The sequence below is a fragment of the Bombina bombina genome, chromosome 12 (genome assembly GCF_027579735.1).
Source record: "Bombina bombina isolate aBomBom1 chromosome 12, aBomBom1.pri, whole genome shotgun sequence".
Lineage (NCBI taxonomy): Eukaryota > Metazoa > Chordata > Amphibia > Anura > Bombinatoridae > Bombina > Bombina bombina.
In genome coordinates, this window is record NC_069510.1 from 104001432 (window position 1) to 104025215 (window position 23784).

The following is a 23784-nucleotide window of genomic DNA, read 5'->3' on the forward strand; positions in this document are numbered from 1 at the left end:
TGCTGTGTCTTTGTGTGTGTGTAAGGACTAGTGCCCACATGCTGTGTCTTTGTGTGTGTGTAAGGACTGCTGCCCACATGTTGTGTGTGTGTAAGGACTAGTGCCCACATGCTGTGTCTTTGTGTGTGTGTAAGGACTAGGGCCCACATGCTGTGTATTTGTGTGTGTGTAAGCACTGGTGCCCACATGTTGTGTGTGTGTAAAGACTGGTGCCCACATGTGTGTTTTTGTGTGTGTGTAAGGACTGGTGCCCACATGTTGTGTGTGTGTAAGGACTAGTGCCCACATGCTGTGTCTTTGTGTGTGTGTAAGGACTAGTGCCCACATGCTGTGTCTTTGTGTGTGTGTAAGGACTAGTGCCCACATGTTGTGTGTGTGTAAGGACTAGTGCCCACATGCTGTGTCTTTGTGTGTGTGTAAGGACTGCTGCCCACATGTTGTGTGTGTGTAAGGACTGGTGCCCACATGTTGTGTGTGTGTAAGCACTGGTGCCCACATGTTGTGTGTGTGTAAGCACTGGTGCCCACATGTTGTGTGTGTGTAAGGACTAGTGCCCACATGCTGTGTCTTTGTGTGTGTGTAAGGACTGCTGCCCACATGTTGTGTGTGTGTAAGGACTAGTGCCCACATGCTGTGTCTTTGTGTGTGTGTAAGGACTAGTGCCCACATGCTGTGTCTTTGCGTGTGTGTAAGGACTGCTGCCCACATGTTGTGTGTGTGTAAGGACTAGTGCCCACATGCTGTGCCTTTGTGTGTGTGTAAGGACTAGTGCCCACATGCTGTGTCTTTGTGTGTGTGTAAGGACTGCTGCCCACATGTTGTGTGTGTGTAAGGACTAGTGCCCACATGCTGTGTCTTTGTGTGTGTGTAAGGACTGCTGCCCACATGTTGTGTGTGTGTAAGGACTAGTGCCCACATGCTGTGTCTTTGTGTGTGTGTGACTGGTGCCCACATGCTTTGTGATTTTGTGTGTGTGTGTAAGGACTAGTGCCCACATGCTGTGTGTCTTTGTGTGTGTGTGTGTGTGTCTGTGTGTAAGCACTGGTGCCTACATGCCTTGTGTCTTTGTGTGTGTAAGCACTGGTGCCCACATGCTGTGTGTCTTTGTGTGTGTAACGACTGGTGCTCACATGCCGTGTGTCTTTGTGTGTATGTGTGTGTAAGCACTGGTACCCACATGCCGTGTGATTTTGTGTGTATGTGTGTGTAAGCACTGGTGCTCACATGCCTTGTGTCTTTGTGTGTGTGTGTGTCTGTGTGTAAGCACTGGTGCCTACATGCCTTGTGTCTTTGTGTGTGTGTAAGCACTGGTGCCCACATGCTGTTTGTCTTTGTGTGTGTGTAACGACTGGTGCCCACATGCCCTGTGTCTTTGTGTGTATGTGTGTGTAAGCACTGGTGCTCACATGCCATGTGTCTTTGTGTGTATGTGTGTGTAAGCACTGGTGCTCACATGTCGTGTGTCCTTGTGAGTATGTGTGTGTAAGCTATGGTGCCCACATGCCGTGTGTCTTTGTGTGTATGTGTGTGTAAGCACTGGTGCCCACATGCTGTGTGTCTTTGTGTGTGTCTAACGACTGGTGCCCACATGCTGTGTGCTTTTGTGTGTATGTGTAAGCACTGGTGCTCACATGCCTTGTGTCTTTGTGTGTGTGTGTGTGTCTGTGTGTAAGCACTGGTGCCTACATGCCTTGTGTCTTTGTCTGTGTGTAAGCACTGGTGCCCACATGCTGTGTGTCTTTGTGTGTGTCTAACGACTGGTGCCCACATGCCATGTGCCTTTGTGTGCATGTGTAAGCACTGGTGCTCACATGCCTTGTGTCTTTGTGTGTTTGTCTGTGTGTAAGCACTGGTGCCCACATGCTGTGTGTCTTTGTGTGTGTCTAACGACTGGTGCCCACATGCCGTGTGCCTTTGTGTGTATGTGTAAGCACTGGTGCTCACATGCCTTGTGTCTTTGTGTGTGTGTGTGTGTCTGTGTGTAAGCACTGGTGCCTACATGCCTTGTGTCTTTGTCTGTGTGTAAGCACTGGTGCCCACATGCTGTGTGTCTTTGTGTGTGTCTAACGACTGGTGCCCACATGCCGTGTGCCTTTGTGTGTATGTGTAAGCACTGGTGCTCACATGCCTTGTGTCTTTGTGTGTGTGTCTGTGTGTAGGCACTGGTGCCCACATGCTGTGTGTCTTTGTCTGTATGTGTGTGTAAGCATTGGTGCACAACCTGTGTTTGTGTGAGCTAGTGCCCACATGCTACCTGTGAGTGTGAGGGTGGATGCTCAGATGATGTGTGTATGTATATGTGAGTGTGTATTGGCTAGTGCTCATATGATGTGTGTATGTATATGTGAGTGTGTATTGGCTAGTGCTCATATGATGTGTGTGTATATGTGAGTGTGTATTGGCTAGTGCTCATATGATGTGTGTATGTATATGTGAGTGTGTATTGGCTAGTGCTCATATGATGTGTGTGTATATGTGAGTGTGTATTGGCTAGTGCTCATATGATGTGTGTGTATATGTGAGTGTGTATTGGCTAGTGCTCATATGATGTGTGTATGTATATGTGAGTGTGTATTGGCTAGTGCTCATATGATGTGTGTATGTATATGTGAGTGTGCATTGGCTAGTGCTCATATGGGGGTCGATCCGATAAAAATCGTCGCCCGCAAAAGCCGGCGACGCCAATATTTGCGCTGGTTTGGTATCCTATATACGGCGTAACCTAGAAGTTACGCGCGTATATTTCTGCCGTCGCCCGTAGTTTTTTGGGCCATAGGCAGGTATACCAAACCAGCGCAGTTTGGTATCCAATATACAGCGTAAGGACTTACGTGGCGAAAATGGAGAAATCTTACTCCATTTTCACCTCGCCACAAAAAGCAGCCGTAAGAAGCCTTACGCTGACTATTGGAGCCCCGTAACTCCCTAATCTACCTGCTAAATAAACCTAACACCTAACGCATGCGCAATGTCTATCTACCTGTCAACCGCGATCCCCCGTCGCAATCCCTAATAAAGTTATTAACCCCTAAACCGCCGCTCCAGGACCCCGCCGCCATCTACATAAACTAACCCCCTACTGTGAGCCCCTAAAACCGCCACCATCTAACTGATCTATCCCCTAATGTGAACCCCTTACACCGCCGCCATCTACCTTATCTATCCCCTAATCTGACCCCTTACACCGCCGCCACCTATATAAAAATTATTAACCCCTAATCTAATCCCCCTATACCGCCGCCAGCTATATTAATATTATTAACCCCTAATCTAATCCCCCTAAAGTAATAAACTCTATTACCAGCCCTTAAAAGGGCCTTTTGCGGGGCTTTGCCCCAAAGTAAACAGCTCTTTTGCCCTATAACCTGCCCTCACTAGACCGCCGCCACCTATATTAATAGTATTAACCACTAATGTAAGCCCCTTACACCGCCGCCATCTCTATTAAAATTATTAACCCCTAATTTAATCTACCTACCCCGCCGCCAGCTATGTTATCTATATTAACCCTAAGTATATTATAGTTAATATAGTTATTACATTATATATATTAACTATATTAACCCTAATTATATTAGGGTTAATATAGTTAATATAGTAACTATAGTATTTATATTAACTATATTAACTCTATCTAACCCTAACACCCCTAACTAAATTCTTATTAAATTAATCTAATTCATATTATAAACTAAAATATTCCTATTTAAATCTAAATACTTACCTATAAAATAAACCCTAAGATAGCTACAATATAATTAATAATTACATTGTAGCTATGTTAGGGTTTATATTTATTTTACAGGTAAATTGTTAATTATTTTAACTAGGTATAATAGCTATTAAATAGTTATTAACTATTTAATATCTACCTAGTTAAAATAATTACCCAATTACCTGTAAAATAAATCCTAACCTAAGTTATAAATACACCTACACTATCAATAAATTAAATAAACTACAAATATCTATCTAAAAATACAATTAAATAAACTGAACTAAATTACAAAAAAAACCAAACACTAAATTACAAAAAATAAAAAAAAGATTACAAGATTTTTAAGCTAATTACACCTATTCTAAGCCCCCTAATAAAATAATAAAGCCCCCCAAAATAAAAAAAATTCCCTGCCCTATTCTAAATTAAAAAAAGTTCAAAGCTCTTTACCTTACCAGCCCTTAAAAGGGCCTTTTGTGGGGCATGCCCCAAAGAATTCAGCTCTTTTGCATTTCAATAAATATACAATACCCCCCCCCCAACATTACAACCCACCACCCACATACCCCTATTCTAAACCCACCCAAACCCCCCTTAAAAAAGCCTAACACTACCCCCCTGAAGATCTCCCTACCTTGTCTTCACCACACCGGGCCGAACTCCTCATCCGATCTGGGCAATGTCTTCCTCCAAGCGGCAAAGAAGAATTCTTCCTCCCGGCGATGTCTTCCTCCAAGCGGCAGCAACGTCTTCTTCCTTCCGGCAGCATCTTCCATCAAGCGGCATCTTCAATCTTCTTTCTTCGCTCCGCCACCGCGGAGCATCCATCCCGGCCGACGACTGAACGACGAATGAGGTATCTTTAAATGACGTCATCCAAGATGGCGTACGCCGAATTCCGATTGGCTGATAGGATTCTATCAGCCAATCGGAATTAAGGTAGAAAAATCTGATTGGCTGGATTCAAGTTCAATCCGATTGGCTGAACCAATCAGCCAATCGGATTGAACTTGAATCTGATTGGCTGATTCAATCAGCCAATCAGATTTTTCTACCTTAATTCCGATTGGCTGATAGAATCCTATCAGCCAATCGGAATTCGGCGGACGCCATCTTGGATGACGTCATTTAAAGATACCTCATTCGTTGTTCAGTCGTCGGCCGGGATGGATGCTCCGCGGTGGCGGAGCGAAGAAAGAAGATTGAAGATGCCGCTTGATGGAAGATGCTGCCGGAAGGAAGAAGACGTTGCTGCCGCTTGGAGGAAGACATCGCCGGGAGGAAGAATTCTTCTTTGCCGCTTGGAGGAAGACATCGCCCGGATCGGATGAGGAGTTTGGCCCGGTGTGGTGAAGACAAGGTAGGGAGATCTTCAGGGGGATAGTGTTAGGCTTTTTTAAGGGGGGTTTGGGTGGGTTTAGAATAGGGGTATGTGGGTGGTGGGTTGTAATGTTGGGGGGGGGGGTATTGTATATTTATTGAAATGCAAAAGAGCTGAATTCTTTGGGGCATGCCCCACAAAAGGCCCTTTTAAGGGCTGGTAAGGTAAAGAGCTTTGAACTTTTTTTAATTTAGAATAGGGCAGGGAATTTTTTTTATTTTGGGGGGCTTTATTATTTTATTAGGGGGCTTAGAATAGGTGTAATTAGCTTAAAAATCTTGTAATCTTTTTTTTATTTTTTGTAATTTAGTGTTTGTTTTTTTTTGTAATTTAGTTCAGTTTATTTAATTGTATTTTTAGATAGATATTTGTAGTTTATTTAATTTATTGATAGTGTAGGTGTATTTGTAACTTAGGTTAGGATTTATTTTACAGGTAATTGGTTAATTATTTTAACTAGGTAGATATTAAATAGTTAATAACTATTTAATAGCTATTATACCTAGTTAAAATAATTAACAATTTACCTGTAAAATAAATATAAACCCTAACATAGCTACAATGTAATTATTAATTATATTGTAGCTATCTTAGGGTTTATTTTATAGGTAAGTATTTAGATTTAAATAGGAATATTTTAGTTTATAATATGAATTAGATTAATTTAATAAGAATTTAGTTAGGGGTGTTAGGGTTAGATAGAGTTAATATAGTTAATATAAATACTATAGTAACTATATTAACTATATTAACCCTAATATAATTAGGGTTAATATAGTTAAAATATATAATATAATAATTATATTAACTATATTAACCCTAATATAATTAGGGTTAATATAGTTAATATAGCTGGCGGCGGTGTAGGGGGATTAGATTAGGGGTTAATGTATTTAATATAGCTGGCGGAGGTGTAGGGGGATTAGATTAGGGGTTAATACATTTATTATAGCTGGCGGCGGTGTAGGGGGATTTCGATTAGATGCAAAAGAGCTGATTACTTTGTGACAAAGCCCCGCCAAAAGCCCTTTTAAGGGCTGGTAAAAGAGCAGTTTTCTTTGGGGCATGCCCCGCAAAAAACCCTTTTAAGGGCTGGCAAAAGAGCAGTTTACTTTGGGGTAATGCCACGCAAAAAGCCCTTTTCAGGGCTATTTGTAGGGTTAGACTTAGGTTTAGTGGTAGGGATAGTTTAGTATTTTAGGGGTTAAATAATTTAATATAGATGGCGGCGGGGTAGGGGGATTAAATTAGGGGTTAATAATTCTAAAATAGATGGCGGCGGTGTTAGGGGCTCACTTTAGGGGGTTAGAGATTTAATATAGCTGGCGGCGGGGTACGGGAGCGGCGGTTTAGGGGTTAATAACTTTATTAGGTTGCGGCGGGCTACGGGAGTGGCGGTTTAGGGGTTAATACATTTTTTTTATTGTTAGGCTAGTGAGGGGGGATAGCGGATAGAGGGTTAGACGTGTCGGGCTATGTTTGGGAGGCGTGTTAGACAGTGCGGGTGATTTAGACTTTAGTCAGGTTTTGTAGGCGCCGGCAGTTTCTAACGTGGCGCAAGTCACTGGCGACTCCAAAAATCTGTACTTACGCAGATTTCTGGACATCGCTACTTTGTCAGACTTGCGCCACTTTAGCAACTGACGGCGCCGCATATTGGATAGCTCGAGTTGCGAGCTGAAACTGCGGGCGACGTGGGTTCCCTCGCTTGCGCCGCAAACTACGCCGTTTATCGGATCGCGCCCATGATGTGTGTATGTATATGTGTATTGGCTAGTGCTCATATGATGTGTGTTATGTGTATGTGAGTGTGTATTGGCTAGTGCTCATATGATGTGTGTTTAGATGTGTGTGTGTATTGGCTGCTAGTCACATCATGTGTGTGTATATGTGAGTGTGTATTGGCTAGTGCTCATATGATGTGTGTTTATATGTGAGTGTGTATTGGCTAGTGCTCATATGATGTGTGTTTATATGTGAGTGTGTATTGGCTAGTGCTCATATGATGTGTGTTTATATGTGTGTGTGTATTGGCTAGTGCTCATATGATGTGTGTTTATATGTGAGTGTGTATTGGCTTGTGCTCATATGATGTGTGTTTATATGTGTGTGTGTATATGTGAGTGTGTATTGGCTAGTGCTCATATGATGTGTGTTTATATGTGTGTGTGTATATGTGAGTGTGTATTGGCTAGTGCTCATATGATGTGTGTGTATATGTGAGTGTGTATTGGCTAGTGCTCATATGATGTGTGTTTATATGTGTGTATGTATATGTGAGTGTGTATTGTCTAGTGCTCATATGATGTGTGTTTATATGTGAGTGTGTATTGGCTAGTGCTCATATGATGTGTGTTTATATGTGAGTGTGTATTGGCTAGTGCTCATATGATGTGTGTTTATATATGTGTGTGTGTATATGTGAGTGTGTATTGGCTAGTGCTCATATGATGTGTGTTTATATGTGTGTATGTATATGTGAGTGTGTATTGGATAGTGCTCATATGATGTGTGTTTATATGTGTGTATGTATATGTGAGTGTGTATTGGCTAGTGCTCATATGATGTGTGTTTATATGTGTGTATGTATATGTGAGTGTGTATTGGCTAGTGCTCATATGATGTGTGTTTATATGTGTGTATGTATATGTGAGTGTGTATTGGCTAGTGCTCATATGATGTGTGTTTATATATGTGTGTGTGTATTGGCTAGTGCTCATATGATGTGTGTTTATATGTGTGTGTGTATTGGCTAGTGCTCATATGATGTGTTTATATGTGTGTGTGTATTGGCTAGTGCTCATATGATGTGTGTTTATATGTGAGTGTGTATTGGCTAGTGCTCATATGATGTGTGTTTATATGTGTGTGTGTATTGGCTAGTGCTCATATGATGTGTGTTTATATGTGTGTGTGTATTGGCTAGTGCTCATATGATGTGTGTATGTATATGTGAGTGTGTATTGGCTAGTGCTCATATGATGTTTGTGTGTATTGGCTAGTGCTCATATGATGTGTGTTTATATGTGAGTGTGTATTGGCTAGTGCTCATATGATGTGTGTTTATATGTGAGTGTGTATTGGCTAGTGCTCATATGATGTGTGTTTATATGTGTGTGTGTATTGGCTAGTGCTCATATGATGTGTGTGTATATGTGTGTGTGTATTGGCTAGTGCTCATATGATGTGTGTGTATATGTGTGTGTGTATTGGCTAGTGCTCATATGATGTGTGTGTATATGTGTGTGTGTATTGGCTAGTGCTCATATGATGTGTGTGTGTATTGGCTAGTGCTCATATGATGTGTGTTTATATGTGTGTGTGTATTGGCTAGTGCTCATATGATGTGTGTGTATATGTGTGTGTGTGTATTGGCTAGTGCTCATATGATGTGTGTGTATATGTGTGTGTGTATTGGCTAGTGCTCACATGATGTGTGTGTATATGTGTGTGTGTGTATTGGCTAGTGCTCATATGATGTGTGTTTATATGTGTGTGTGTATTGGCTAGTGCTCATATGATGTGTGTGTATATGTGTGTATGTATATGTGAGTGTGTATTGGCTAGTGCTCATATGATGTGTGTGTATATGTGTGTGTGTATTGGCTAGTGCTCATATGATGTGTGTTTATATGTGTGTGTGTATATGTGAGTGTGTATTGGCTAGTGCTCATATGATGTATGTGTATATGTGTGTGTGTATTGGCTAGTGCTCATATGATGTGTGTTTATATGTGTGTGTGTATTGGCTAGTGCTTATATGATGTGTGTTTATATGTGTGTGTGTATTGGCTAGTGCTCATATGATGTGTGTTTATATGTGTGTGTGTATTGGCTAGTGCTCATATGATGTGTGTTTATATGTGTGTGTGTATTGGCTAGTGCTCATATGATGTGTGTTTATATGTGTGTGTGTATTGGCTAGTGCTCATATGATGTGTGTGTATATGTGTGTGTGTATTGGCTAGTGCTCATATGATGTGTGTTTATATGTGTGTGTGTATTGGCTAGTGCTCATATGATGTGTGTTTATATGTGTGTGTGTGTATTGGCTAGTGCTCATATGATGTGTGTTTATATGTGTGTGTGTATTGGCTAGTGCTCATATGATGTGTGTGTATATGTGTGTGTGTATTGGCTAGTGCTCATATGATGTGTGTTTATATGTGTGTGTGTATTGGCTAGTGCTCATATGATGTGTGTGTATATGTGTGTGTGTATTGGCTAGTGCTCATATGATGTGTGTGTATATGTGTGTGTGTATTGGCTAGTGTTCATATGATGTGTGTTTATATGTGTGTGTGTATTGGCTAGTGCTCATATGATGTGTGTGTATGTGTGTGTGTATTGGCTAGTGCTCATATGATGTGTGTGTATATGTGTGTGTGTATTGGCTAGTGCTCATATGATGTGTGTTTATATGTGTGTGTGTATTGGCTAGTGCTCATATGATGTGTGTGTATATGTGTGTGTGTGTGTATTGGCTAGTGCTCATATGATGTGTGTGTATATGTGTGTGTGTATTGGCTAGTGCTCATATGATGTGTGTGTATATGTGTGTGTGTATTGGCTAGTGCTCATATGATGTGTGTTTATATGTGTGTGTGTATTGGCTAGTGCTCATATGATGTGTGTGTATATGTGTGTATGTATATGTGAGTGTGTATTGGCTAGTGCTCATATGATGTGTGTGTATATGTGTGTGTGTATTGGCTAGTGCTCATATGATGTGTGTTTATATGTGTGTGTGTATATGTGAGTGTGTATTGGCTAGTGCTCATATGATGTATGTGTATATGTGTGTGTGTATTGGCTAGTGCTCATATGATGTGTGTTTATATGTGTGTGTGTATTGGCTAGTGCTCATATGATGTGTGTTTATATGTGTGTGTGTATTGGCTAGTGCTCATATGATGTGTGTTTATATGTGAGTGTGTATTGGCTAGTGCTCATATGATGTGTGTTTATATGTGTGTGTGTATTGGCTAGTGCTCATATGATGTGTGTTTATATGTGTGTGTGTATTGGCTAGTGCTCATATGATGTGTGTTTATATGTGAGTGTGTATTGGCTAGTGCTCATATGATGTGTGTTTATATGTGTGTGTGTATTGGCTAGTGCTCATATGATGTGTGTGTATATGTGTGTGTGTGTATTGGCTAGTGCTCATATGATGTGTGTGTATATGTGTGTGTGTATTGGCTAGTGCTCATATGATGTGTGTGTATATGTGTGTGTGTGTGTATTGGCTAGTGCTCATATGATGTGTGTGTCACACTCTGTCTGTATAAGCTGTCTTGTCTGGATGGTTGGATCTCAACTGCAGATATACAACTAAATATATAACTGGTGGGTGAGAGTAGATTCTCAAGATAGTCTATAGAAATATATACAGGTTAGTTTGAAGAGGAAAGAGTTAAACACTTCTGTGTAAGTTCAGGATTATTTGGTTACAGGAGAGAGTCCTGTTTAATTCACTGCTTGTACTGTGGTGGTATACTTAAGTTTGTGCTGTTAGATTCTGAAGCAACTGGAGGTATGTATCTTTGTTATTGAAGTAACCGGAATAAAGTCCTTTTGTTAACACAGCATTAAGATTCAATCCTTGAGGTATTGACAGGTAGCCGTAGAGGGAGAGGTGTGCGGCTGCAGGCTCTGTGCTGCGAGAGCAGAGGGTGTGTGCGGAAGCACCAATGAGGAGGTAGAATTCACTGACAGGCTGATGCAGCGTAACTAGTATCGCTGTGAGGAATCTTGTTTGCGGGGAGACCCGCGCTGCTGCAGAGGAGAGCGGGGAAACTTGTTTGCTCGCCGGAGTGAGCTGAGGTAGCTGGTAAGTGTTACTCAGAGACACCGGAGTTGATATGGTGAGTGAGGATCCGCTCTTGCTGTTGTTTACCCCAAAGACACAAGGAGAACCCCTGCCGGGGTTGCACTCGGTATACAGTTCAGTACACTTTAATAGCTGGATGTCATAGTAGGTGAAATGGCTTCTGTAAGTGAAAGTTATAATCCTTCAGCAGTGGTTTAATTGTTTCAAATGGTATAGAGCCTAGATTAGAGTTGTGGTAGCGTCTCTGCCAGAGAAAGAGTTCACAACTGAAATTAAACGGCAGGTGAGAGGGGGAGGAGTAGTCTTAAATAAGGTTGGAATTAAAGGCATACACCCCATACCTGACAGGTCCCCCCATCAAAGGTGCTGCACCGCAGCAGGAGGAGCAGGCTTGTCCGGATGAGCCGAGTGGAACCGGGCAATCAGTCGGGCGGCATTTATGTTGGTTGACGGCTCCCAAGAATCTTCATCGGGGGAAAACCCCTTCCAACGGATGAGGTACTGCAGGACACCCCTGTAAATTCTGGAGTCCAGAATGGAGGACACTTCGTATATGTCATCATCGACCACTATGGATGGTGTTGCAGACACTGAGGTCTGTTGTCTAGTCGGGGTATAGGGTTTGAGAAGCGAGACATGGAAAGTAGGGTGCACCGGAATCTCAGGTGGAAGATTCAAGGTTACTGCGTTGTCATTCACGAGTTTAGTGATTTCATAAGGTCCGAGGAAGAGATGAGAGAATTTCCGACTAGGTGTCTTTAGTTTAAGATGTCGAGTGGAGAGCCAAACCCGATCACCCACCTTGTAGATAGGAGGGATCCTTCTCTTGGAGTCGTAGTAACGTTTCTGTCTGTCTTGTGCTGCGGTTATATTCTCTTTAAGGAATGTGAATATCTCGGACATAGTGTTGGATGTCTCATCTACCAGAGGAGAGGTGGTGTTTAGATGCGGGAAGAGATGAAAAGTAGGGTGGTACCCATAATTGGCAAAGAACGGTGTATTCTTAGTGGAGGCATTCAGGGTATTATTATATGCGTATTCAGCTAGAGGTAAGTGAAGGGTCCATTGATCCTGTTGGTTGGAACAGTAGCACCTAATGTATTGTTCTATCCACTGGTTAACCCGCTCAGTTTGCCCATTAGTCTGGGGGTGGTAAGCGGTACTATATCGATGATCAATCTTAAGTACTGAACAGAGTTGCCTCCAGAATCTGGAGGTGAACTGCGAACCCCTATCTGATATGATGATAGAGGGTAGTCCATGAATGCGTACCACATGGGATAAAAAGAGGGCTGCAGTCTCAGAGGCAGTGGGTAGTTTTTTATATGGAATGAAGTGAGCCATCTTCGAGAGGTAATCCACAACTACCATTATGATGGTCGACTGGTTTGAGCATGGTAGGTCTACGATGAAATCCATCCCAACTGTATGCCAAGGTCTTACTGGTACGGGAAGAGATTTCAAAGTACCGTAGGGTTTGGAATGTCCATGTTTCGATACAGCACATACTTGACAAGACCTTACGTAGTCGTCTACTGTTTTGTGTAGATTTGGCCACCAATAATTCCTTTTGATGAGTTCAGTTGTTCTTTGTATCCCTGGGTGACCAGCTAGTGGAGATTCATGGTGAACTTGGAGAACGTGATTTCTTAACGTAGGTGGGATGTAAATCTTCCCCTGTACGTAGCTTATTCCATTGGAATCTTTTTCTTGTTGATCTTTGGGGTAGGTAGTGTCCTTATCCTGGTGGAACCGTAAGGTCCGATATTTATCGGTAAGAACACCAATAAAATGTTCCGGGGATAGTATAGGCTGGGCAGGTAACATTTGAGAAGGACGTGGTAGATGTCTGGAGAGAGCATCGGCTTTGCCGTTTTTAGACCCTGGGCGGTAGGTTATGTGGAAATGAAATCTGGTGAAGAAGAGACTCCAACGGAGTTGTCGAGCCGACAGGGTTTTACTTGTTTGAAGGTATTCCAGATTGCGATGGTCGGTATAAATGAGTATCGGATAAGTAGTACCTTCAAATAGGTGTCTCCAGTGTTCTAAAGCGACCTTGATCACAAGAAGCTCCTTTTCGCCTATGGGATAGTTCTGTTCTGGTGGTGTCATTAATCGGGAATAGTATGCCACTGGGTGAATGGGATCAGATGGAGTTTTCCATTGGGAGAGTATAGCTCCTAGAGCGTAATCCGATGCATCCACCTCAAGAATGAACTGGAGTTTGGTATCCGGGAACTGGAGGATAGGTGCCGTGACGAAAGATTTCTTAAGGTAGTCAAATGCTTGTTGGGCCTCTGAATTCCAAAGGAAAGGTGTGTGTGATCCAGTGAGTTTACAGAGAGGTCTGGATAAGTTGGAGAACCCCTTGATGAACTTCCTGTAGAAGTTGGCAAAACCCAGGAACCGTTGGACATCCTTTCGAGAAGTAGGAATTGGCCAGTTTTGGATGGCTTGAATCTTTCCATCTTCCATCTTCACACCAGACGATGAGATGTTATAACCTAGGAAGGTTATTTCGTAAGTGTGAAAGGAGCACTTTTCCGGTTTGGCATACAGTTGATGGGTTCTTAGTCGATTGAGAACCCAGCGTACATGTTTCTTGTGATCCTCTAAGTTGTCTGAGTAGATTAGGATGTCGTCCAGATATATCACTAAGCACACGTCCAATAGATCTCTGAATATGTCATTAATGAAATATTGGAACGTGGCAGGGGCATTACAAAGCCCGAACGGCATGACCGTATATTCATAAAGCCCATAGCGGGTCCGGAAGGCAGTAAGCCACTCATCTCCCTCTCTGATCCTGACCAGATTGTAAGCTCCTCTGAGGTCCAGTTTGGTATAGATGGTAGCCTTGCTAAGTCGTTCCACCAATTCGGGAATGAGGGGTATTGGATATCTGTTCTTCTTAGTTCTTTTGTTCAATTCCCGATAATCAATGATTGGACGTAGGGACTTGTCTTTATTCCGTACGAAAAAGATTCCAGCGCCAGCCGGGGAAGTAGAAGGTTTAATGAACCCTTTTTTGAGGTTTTCATCAAGATAAGTCTTGAGATGTTCCAACTCAGGTTGTGAGAGTGGATAGATATGCCCATAGGGTATAGTAGAACCTGGTAAGAGTTCTATGGGGCAATCGTAAATACGATGAGGTGGTAGGGTTTCCGCTTGTTTTTTATCGAAGACATCCAGAAAATCGTGATATTCATGAGGAACGACTTCTTCAGAGAGTTGTAATATGTGTTGCTGAGGATAACAGGATTCTTTACAATATGGAGAATCTAAGTGGACCTGGAGATTTTGCCAAGATATGGAAGGTTGATGTTGTTGAAGCCAAGAAAGGCCTAGTACTATGGGATATAGAGGAGAGGGTATGACATCGAAAGTAATGTATTCGGTATGTCCCTTACCCAGGGTGACCTTAAGTGGCACTGTGTGGTGTGTTATAGGTCCAGATTTGACATAGGTACCATCAATCACACGAATTGAGACAGGAACTGCTTTGGTAAGTGTAGGTATTTTATTCTTTTTTACAAGGGTTAAATCCAGGAAATTGGAGTAGGCCCCCGAGTCTATAATGGCTTCAGTTTGGAGGGTCCGATGGTCCCACTGTAAGAGGAGAGACATAGTACAATAAGCTACGTTTACAATTTTGTTAGTCAAGCATACATTTACTTGTCTAGGCTTACTTCTTTTTTGGCGTTGGAGGAGTGGGCATTCCTTGACTGGGTGCGTGGGTGATGCACAGTACATACACAAATTCTTTTGTTGTCTGCGGTGTCTTTCTTCCCGTGTCAGTGGTCCTTTTGTGAATCCTATTTCCATAGGAGTGGTAACTTCTTTTGGTACTTGTGGTGATGGGTAGTATCTTTGGTTACCCTGAGATTGTTGTCGTTCAGACCTCCTCTCACGGAGTCTCCTATCTATCTGAATAGATAGGGACATCAGCCCTTCTAGGGTTCTAGGAATCTCAATTCGAGCAAGCTCATCCTTCAATGTGTCGGATAACCCGAGGCGGTATTGGTTTCTTAATGCTATCTCACTCCACTCTGAGTCCTTCGTATATAACTTGAACTCGGAGAGATATTCTTCTACAGGTCTTCTTCCCTGGCGCAGTGAGCGCATCTTTGCCTCTGCGGTGAGCTGCTTCTGGGTGTCTTCATATAGTAAGCCCATCTGTGTGAAGAAATCGGTAAGAGATCCCAGGATAGGATCATTGTTCTCTAAGAATGTGTCCGCCCATACTCTGGGTTCGCCAGTAAGGAAAGAAATGGTAGTCATAACCTTGAGCCTCTCGGTATGGTAGGTCCTAGGTTTCATTTGAAAAAGCAGAATACAGGCATTCCTGAACTGTCTGAAGAGTTTTCTGTCTCCTGAGAATCTCTCAGGTAAACACACATGGGGTTCAGGAGTGTTATCTCTTATGGCTGCTCTGAGGCTGTCATTTTGGAGTTGTAAGTCTCTTAATCCATGGGACAACTGGTCCACCTTTTGTGTGAGATTATACACAACAGTGGGTAAATCTGCTGGATCCATTGCTTTTGGCCGTTTAATATGTCACACTCTGTCTGTATAAGCTGTCTTGTCTGGATGGTTGGATCTCAACTGCAGATATACAACTAAATATATAACTGGTGGGAGAGAGTAGATTCTCAAGATAGTCTATAGAAATATATACAGGTTAGTTTGAAGAGGAAAGAGTTAAACACTTCTGTGTAAGTTCAGGATTATTTGGTTACAGGAGAGAGTCCTGTTTAATTCACTGCTTGTACTGTGGTGGTATACTTAAGTTTGTGCTGTTAGATTCTGAAGCAACTGGAGGTATGTATCTTTGTTATTGAAGTAACCGGAATAAAGTCCTTTTGTTAACACAGCATTAAGATTCAATCCTTGAGGTATTGACAGGTAGCCGTAGAGGGAGAGGTGTGCGGCTGCAGGCTCTGTGCTGCGAGAGCAGAGGGTGTGTGCGGAAGCACCAATGAGGAGGTAGAATTCACTGACAGGCTGATGCAGCGTAACTAGTATCGCTGTGAGGAATCTTGTTTGCGGGGAGACCCGCGCTGCTGCAGAGGAGAGCGGGGAAACTTGTTTGCTCACCGGAGTGAGCTGAGGTAGCTGGTAAGTGTTACTCAGAGACACCGGAGTTGATATGGTGAGTGAGGATCCGCTCTTGCTGTTGTTTACCCCAAAGACACAAGGAGAACCCCTGCCGAGGTTGCACTCGGTATACAGTTCAGTACACTTTAATAGCTGGATGTCATAGTAGGTGAAATGGCTTCTGTAAGTGAAAGTTATAATCCTTCAGCAGTGGTTTAATTGTTTCAAATGGTATAGAGCCTAGATTAGAGTTGTGGTAGCGTCTCTGCCAGAGAAAGAGTTCACAACTGAAATTAAACGGCAGGTGAGAGGGGGAGGAGTAGTCTTAAATAAGGTTGGAATTAAAGGCATACACCCCATACCTGACAGTGTGTGTATATGTGTGTGTGTGTGTATTGGCTAGTGCTCATATGATGTGTGTGTATATGTGAGTGTGTATTGGCTAGTGCTCATATGATGTGTGTTTATATGTGTGTGTGTATTGGCTAGTGCTCATATGATGTGTGTTTATATGTGTGTGTGTATTGGCTAGTGCTCATATGATGTGTGTTTATATGTGAGTGTGTATTGGCTAGTGCTCATATGATGTGTGTTTATATGTGTGTGTGTATTGGCTAGTGCTCATATGATGTGTGTGTATATGTGTGTGTGTGTATTGGCTAGTGCTCATATGATGTGTGTGTATATGTGCGTGTGTATTGGCTAGTGCTCATATGATTTGTGTGTAAATGTGTGTGTGTATTGGCTAGTGCTCATATGATGTGTGTGTATATGTGTTTGTGTGTATTGGCTAGTGCTCATATGATGTGTGTGTATATGTGTGTGTGTGTATTGGCTAGTGCTCATATGATGTGTGTGTATATGTGTGTGTGTATTGGCTAGTGCTCATATGATGTGTGTTTATATGTGTGTGTGTATTGGCTAGTGCTCATATGATGTGTGTTTATATGTGTGTGTGTATTGGCTAGTGCTCATATGATGTGTGTGTATATGTGTGTGTGTATTGGCTAGTGCTCATATGATGTGTGTGTATATATGTGTGTGTATTGGCTAGTGCTCATATGATGTGTGTGTATATGTGTGTGTGTATTGGCTAGTGCTCATATGATGTGTGTGTATATGTGTGTGTGTATTGGCTAGTGCTCATATGATGTGTGTTTATATGTGTGTGTGTGTATTGGCTAGTGCTCATATGATGTTTGTGTGTATTGGCTGCTAGTCACATCCTCTGTGTGTATATGTGAGTGCAAGCTGTGAGGCACAAACTAATCACTGGCCAGTACCTGAAAAGAAGCAGCACAGCCTGGGGAAAGGTTTGAAAGTTGTTGTTCCTGTTTATCTGGGTCCCATCTTGCATGGCAATTTTACCAAATGTCTGCAGAGAAATCAGTGGAAATGAACCACCAAGTAACATACTGTATAGTGTATACTACAAGCAATGACACATGGATGGGCAGTAAACCAAATATAAATGCACACAGTCAAATAAATGACAGCAGCCTCACCTGCATTCCAATGACAGCGTAGATGAAAAATATCATTGCAATGAGCAGAGCAACATACGGCAGGGCCTAAAAACACAGAAAATGTTTAGGATTCAATTATGAAAAGAGTAGAGAAGGAGAACAACAAATTCGAGATAGAAAATGTGCAATTCTGCTTGAAACATAAAAATTAATTTTGTAATGAGAATCAACCTGTCATTTTGAAATCCCTTTTCTATAAATAATTGTTAATTTAGCCTAAAAACAATTAATAAAAGTCTCATTTTCTCCCTCCTGCATGCAATTCCTTGGCTCTTAATTCACATAAAAACTTTTTGTTAATATTCACCAATAACTTAAAGGGACATTAAACCCAAACATTTTCTTTCACGATTCAAGTAGAGAATACAATTTTAAACAACTTTCCAATTTACTTCTATTATCTAATTTGCGTCATTTTCAGATATCCTTTGTTGAAGAAATAGCAATGCACATGGGTGAGCCAAACACACGAGGCATCTATGTTCAGCTACCAATCAGCAGCTACTGAGCCTATCTAGATATGCTTTTCAGCAAAGGTTATCAAGAGAATAAAGCATATTAGATAATAGAAGTAAATTAGAAAGTTGTTTTAAATTGTGTGCTCTTTCTATATCATGAAAGAAAAAAATATGGGTTTAATGTCCCTTGAATAGTAGTAAACAATATTCATATTCCATAAAGCTACAAGGCAAAGGTGTCCACTATCCCAAAGTTTCTTCAATATTGGCCTTGGATCCATAACAAAGAGTATAAACTTCTAACACTTCCCAGAGAATATTCATAGACTCAAAATAAACAAAAAAAAAGGTTCTATCTCGCTTATGTTTTAAATTTAAAAAACTAAAGAGGCAACTTAGTGCTTCATAATTACATTACACTTTCTTAGACTTATTACAAGATACTGCATTAAAGGGACAGTAATCGTATAAAAAAAACAAGTTTGTTGATTTTTATCTTCATATGGCTTTTAGCTTGTATAAAACTTTTATTGTGACAGTATTACATCCAAAATTAATAAAATGGTATATGAATATTTAATTACGCTCACTCTCTTGACTGCCCCATCCTGGAATATGCTTCAGCAAGCCCCTATCGCAACTGCTCTGTACCATAAATTGGTAGTGCCATTGAGGGATTACAGAGGTGCGCCGCTGATTTCCACAATGTAGCCGGATCTAATTTTTGTTATTGTGCATGCACTCTGCTTCTAAACTTGCTGAAAAATCAATTTCGGCTGAGCAGTTCATGTGAATGTTCGTGGTTATGACTGCTCCTTCTTTAGGACTGCCCAACAAGGCTGCCTCCCAAAAAACATATAGGTAAGTGTATATTTGTGAAAAATAACACACGCGCTGCTGTCTGCTTGAATCTGATAGCATGAACGCGCTGAAAAAAATGGAACGTGACACTCTTCAACAGGCAGTTTGACACTAGAGAGGAATAAAGCGCTGACTGCCACAGCAAGGGTGGGCTCGCCAAAAATTATGATTGACAGGTTTGAATAGCTACAAATATATACTGTATATATTTAAAAAAAGTTTCTTTACATTTTTAAATGTATATATTAATTCAATATGCTTGCAAAAATGTTCATAGATGTTTAGAGAACATTTATTTAATTAATGTTTACTGTCACTTTAATCTAGAGAAACCAAAAGTGATGGACATTTCAATAAAGCTCACATAATTAAACACACTATTCTAGTGGAGTGTTTCACTCCATTATCTATATTATCATGAAATATTATCATTCAGCATGAAAAAATAGCCAAGCCACAGCCAGTTATCCTAGATAGGCTGCCTTATGGCCTGGCCAACATTCTCATTAGCATGAACATTAGTTTATCCACTGCACATCTTCATATTCATATATCTCATAGGGTGCATGCCCTCCCACCAAACACAAATAGTCGGTTATATTTCCATTTACACCATCGAAAACATGACTTATTTATTTAAAAAAAAACTTCAGAGGCTACAACTTCAATAGCATCGTCGTCTCATAGATTTTTAAGGTCCATTTCAAATTTTCGTGACACAAGTGACTGAGTAGTGTGTAGAACTTTGTTTTGGTCTCTAGAAAGCGATATGAGGAGCACCCTAAAATAAACCATCAGGAACTCCCTAGAATGACCCATAAGGACGTTTTTTTAATAACTTTTTAGAAGCTCTCTAGATTAACTGATCAGGAGGTCCCTAGAATAACCCATAAGAGCGTACCATCAGTAAGTAAATAGAATGACTCACCAGGAGATCCTATGATCAACCTGGTGTTTGCTAGAATGAGCCATCAGAGGCCCATAGAATGACCTATGAGGAGGTCTCTAAAATGAACCCCCAGGAGTTCCCTAGACTAGCCCATAAGGAGGCCCCTAGAATGACCTATCAGGTGATCCTTAGAATAAGGTCTCCCCATTTGTTACCTGGAATGATTTGATGAATGTCCAGAGCAAAGTCCGGATTCCTTCCCCTTTACTGAGCAGCTTCACCAGGCGCATCACACGGAAGAGGCGGAAGAAAGTGATAGAGATGCGGGAACTGTCCTCAGAGCTCTGAGGAAGAGAAAGGAGCGGAATGTAAGACAAGCACAGTCATCACTATGACCAGAACAGCGATCACAAGGAAAGGCAGAGAGAATAGCAGGAACAGGAAGTATAGCAGAAAAGAATAAATAAAATACAGTAGTCAGAGAGTAAAAATGGGAGCATGTATTGCAGAAAGGGTAAATAGAAGACATGAGGGCAGAAAATAAACTGAGGGACAAGTATTGCATATAAGGGTAAAAAGGAGACAGGAGACGGGCAGAGATGTAAAGATGGTAGCATGTATTACACAAAAAGGTAAATATGAGACATGAGGGGACAAAGATGTAAAATAAGGGACATAGAACAGTGGCAGAAGTCTGCATTGGAAGAAGTCAGAGCAGAAATGGAGAATCGGCAGTGGGCAATGAGGGTAACAAGTGACAGGCATGCAATGGGAGTGCACCGGGGGAGAGTTAAGAGGAGGAAGCAAGGAATGAGGCAAAATCAATGTGAGTAGAGAGAAATAATGGTGAGAAGCAGAGCAAGGAGAATATACGAGTAGAAGAGATTAGGAGGTAGAGGGCAGATATGGGGTTAGAAAGAGGGAGGAAGAGAGAGACAGAGAGAGACAAAAGGGGATGATATATAGAGGGAAAATAAAAAGTAAAGGGGGAAGAGGGGCGGAAAGGTATAAAACCATGGGGAACCAGGACAAAAAGAGAGCCGGCTGAGGCAGCAAATACGATGGAGACAAAAGGAGAAACGTCTAAGACAGACGGCTAGATTACGAGTTTTGTGGTATGGGTGAAAAAGCAGCGTTAAGGCTCATAACGCTGCTTTTTCACCACCGCTGGTATTACGAGTCTTGCAGGTTTAGGGGCACCGCAGACTAAAAAACCTAAGCTCCCCATTGCCCTGAAAAGGGCATTTGGATGGGCATTGCCCTTAAAAGGGTATTTAGCTCTTTTTCAGCCCAAACCCCTAATCTAAAAATAAAACACACCCAAAAAACCCTTAAAAAACCTAACACTAACCCCCGAAGATCCACTTACAGTTTTGAAGACCGGACATCCATCCTCAACGAAGCCGGGAGAAGTCTTCATCCAAGCGGGCAGAAGTCCTCAACGAAGCCGGGAGAAGTCTTCATCCAAGCCGGCAGAAGTAGTCCTCCAGATGGGCAGAAGTCTTCATCCAGACGGCATCTTCTATCTTCATCCATCCGGCGCGGAGCGGCTCCATCTTCAAGACATCTGGCGTGGAGCATCCTCTTCTTACAACGGCAACTGAAGAATGAAGGTTCCTTTAAGGGACGTCATCCAAGATGGCGTCCCTTGAATTCCGATTGGCTGATATTAAAGGTGAAAAAATTCTATTGGCTGATCCAATCAGCCAATAGGATTGAGCTCGCATTCTATTGGCTGATTGGAACAGCCAATAGAATGTGAGCTCAATCCTATTGGCTGATTGGCGGTTTAGGGGTTAATATGCTTATTATAGTGGCAGCGATGTCCGGAGCGGCAGATTAGGGGTTAATAAGTATAATGTAGGTGTCTGCGATGTCGGGGGCGGCAGATTAGGGGTTAATAAGTGTAAGATTATGGGTGTTTAGACTCGGGGTTCATGTTAGGGTGTTAGGTGTAAACATAAATTTTGTTTCCCCATAGGAATCAATGGGGCTGGGTTACAGAACTTTACGCTGCTTTTTTGCAGGTGTTAGACTTTTTTTCAGCCGGCTCTCCCCATTGATGTCTATGGGGAAATCGTGCACGAGCATGTAAAACCAGCTCACCGCGGCTTTCAGCAGCGCTGGTATTGGAGTGCGGTATTGTGCACAATTTTGCTCTACGCTCACTTTTTGCCTGATAACGCCAGGTTTCTGTAAACCTGTAATACCAGCGCTGTAGGTTAGTGAGCGGTGACAATAACTTGCAAGTTAGCACCGCACCCCTCATAACGCAAAACTCGTAATCTGGCCGAGAGAAAGTTAATAGAACATAAAAGCAGAACAAGAGAAACAGATTAAAATATAGAGATGTCAAGAGGAGAGGAAAAGAAGAGAAGGGGGCCGTTTGTGTTATACAGGGAGCAGATGTGTAATATAGGAAGACCTTGATAAGGAGCTACATAGACATCTAGAGCACTTGAACTATAAAGTTGCAGACCAGCTTGCAGTGAACAATGACTGGACACACAGTGGGTAAGTTATGATGCTGAGGCTGTACTTACCTCCCCTACATGCCAGCCATTCTGAGAGGGAACAACGTGATAGACAGGTGGGAGATGGTATGAACGTGGTGACAATGGTGGTGATGTTCCAGGAGTTGTGTGACATAATGGGATAATGAGGACATAGAATTACATACAGAAGGAATGTATTATACATAGTGAGAACATTAACCCCTCTAGAGCTGGTACAGAAAGTCATTGGTACCAGGGGCTGTAGTAATTACCCTCATCTCTATGTAATATATACCAAGGGGTTATACAGCTATATAACAAATGAGAGCAGGTACTAATATAACGTTACTTTTAAAACACTAAGGGCTTATTACAAGTGCCCATTTGCGGGAGCGCAATAATTAAACAGCCATTACAAGTGGCTGGTTATTGTTACTGCGAGCTCAAAGTAGCAATTAGCGCTAAGAAAATTAACCAGAGATCTGATCTCTGGTTAATTTTCTAAAAGTGCCCCAAATGCCCTTAAAATAGAGGGCATTATAGTTTTTAATTTAAAACAAATCTAGGCACTAGGCAGGTTTGGGGCTTTAAAGTTGGTGGGAGTGGGGTGTTAGAAAAATACGGCACTGAAAAGTTACTTTACATTGCGGTCTATGGGAACCTTGTGTTCCCATAGACCACAATGTAAATATATATGTATATGCTTATATACATATATATTTATGTGTTAATATGTATACAATATACACATATTAACACATAAATATATATGTATATATTCCTAAACATATATATTTTAAAATGCTGCCCATTGCTGTGCTACTTACCCCCTGCGCTGTGCGCTCTCGTGAGCACGCTTCCTAGCAGTGTGAACGCGAACTTGCGTTTGCATTGAGATTTACTTGTAATACCAGCGCACATTATCATTCACTGGTATTACATAGTGGAGCGTTAATATCGCTTGCAAGCAAACAATATTTAGCGTTCTACTTGTAATCTAGAAAAAGCTGTTTAGTACACTGAACACAAAGCCATAATGATGCAAAAGTGTGTAACAAGACAGTATGGCATCAGATCTCATAAGAGATGTAAGTTTATCATAAACAAGATTTTTAACATCACTGTGGATAGCTGACCATTTTTAGAGTGCAATAATTTATTTAAGCATATTATTTCCCATTTATTTGCATAACTGAACAGGCTCACACTATTGGACCGGGCAGTAAAAGTAACATTAGAAACTTCCTTCATATAGTTTCTGAAAAATGGAAGTAGCATTTTATCCACAAAAGTCAGTGTTACTATAAAGCGATATGTTGGTTTTGTGTCAGGTACTCACATTCACTTCAGTGACTGCAATATCCACCAGGCTGCCCACAACAATGAGAGCGTCAAATGTGTTCCAGGCATCACAGAAGTAATGCTAGGAGATGAGAGAGAGAGAGAATGAGAAGGGTAACGAGACAGAACACAGGAGCCAGAAGACAGGACAAACTGTAAGAAAGCTGAACTAATTACCCCCAATT

At 41.6% G+C, this 23784-nt stretch overlaps 1 protein-coding gene across 1 annotated transcript in view; it reads right to left on the minus strand.

Annotated features, from left to right (window-relative positions):
• Positions 1-23784, minus strand: part of CACNA1F (calcium voltage-gated channel subunit alpha1 F) — a 365125-nt gene that overhangs the window by 69412 nt on the left and 271929 nt on the right. The window contains exons 31-35 of the mRNA XM_053695830.1: positions 23598-23681; positions 22307-22327; positions 19979-20107; positions 17535-17600; positions 17313-17404 (exon numbers count right to left, since the gene is read on the minus strand). Coding sequence (XP_053551805.1) covers positions 17313-17404; positions 17535-17600; positions 19979-20107; positions 22307-22327; positions 23598-23681 — 392 coding nt within the window. The remainder of the gene's footprint in view (positions 1-17312; positions 17405-17534; positions 17601-19978; positions 20108-22306; positions 22328-23597; positions 23682-23784) is intronic.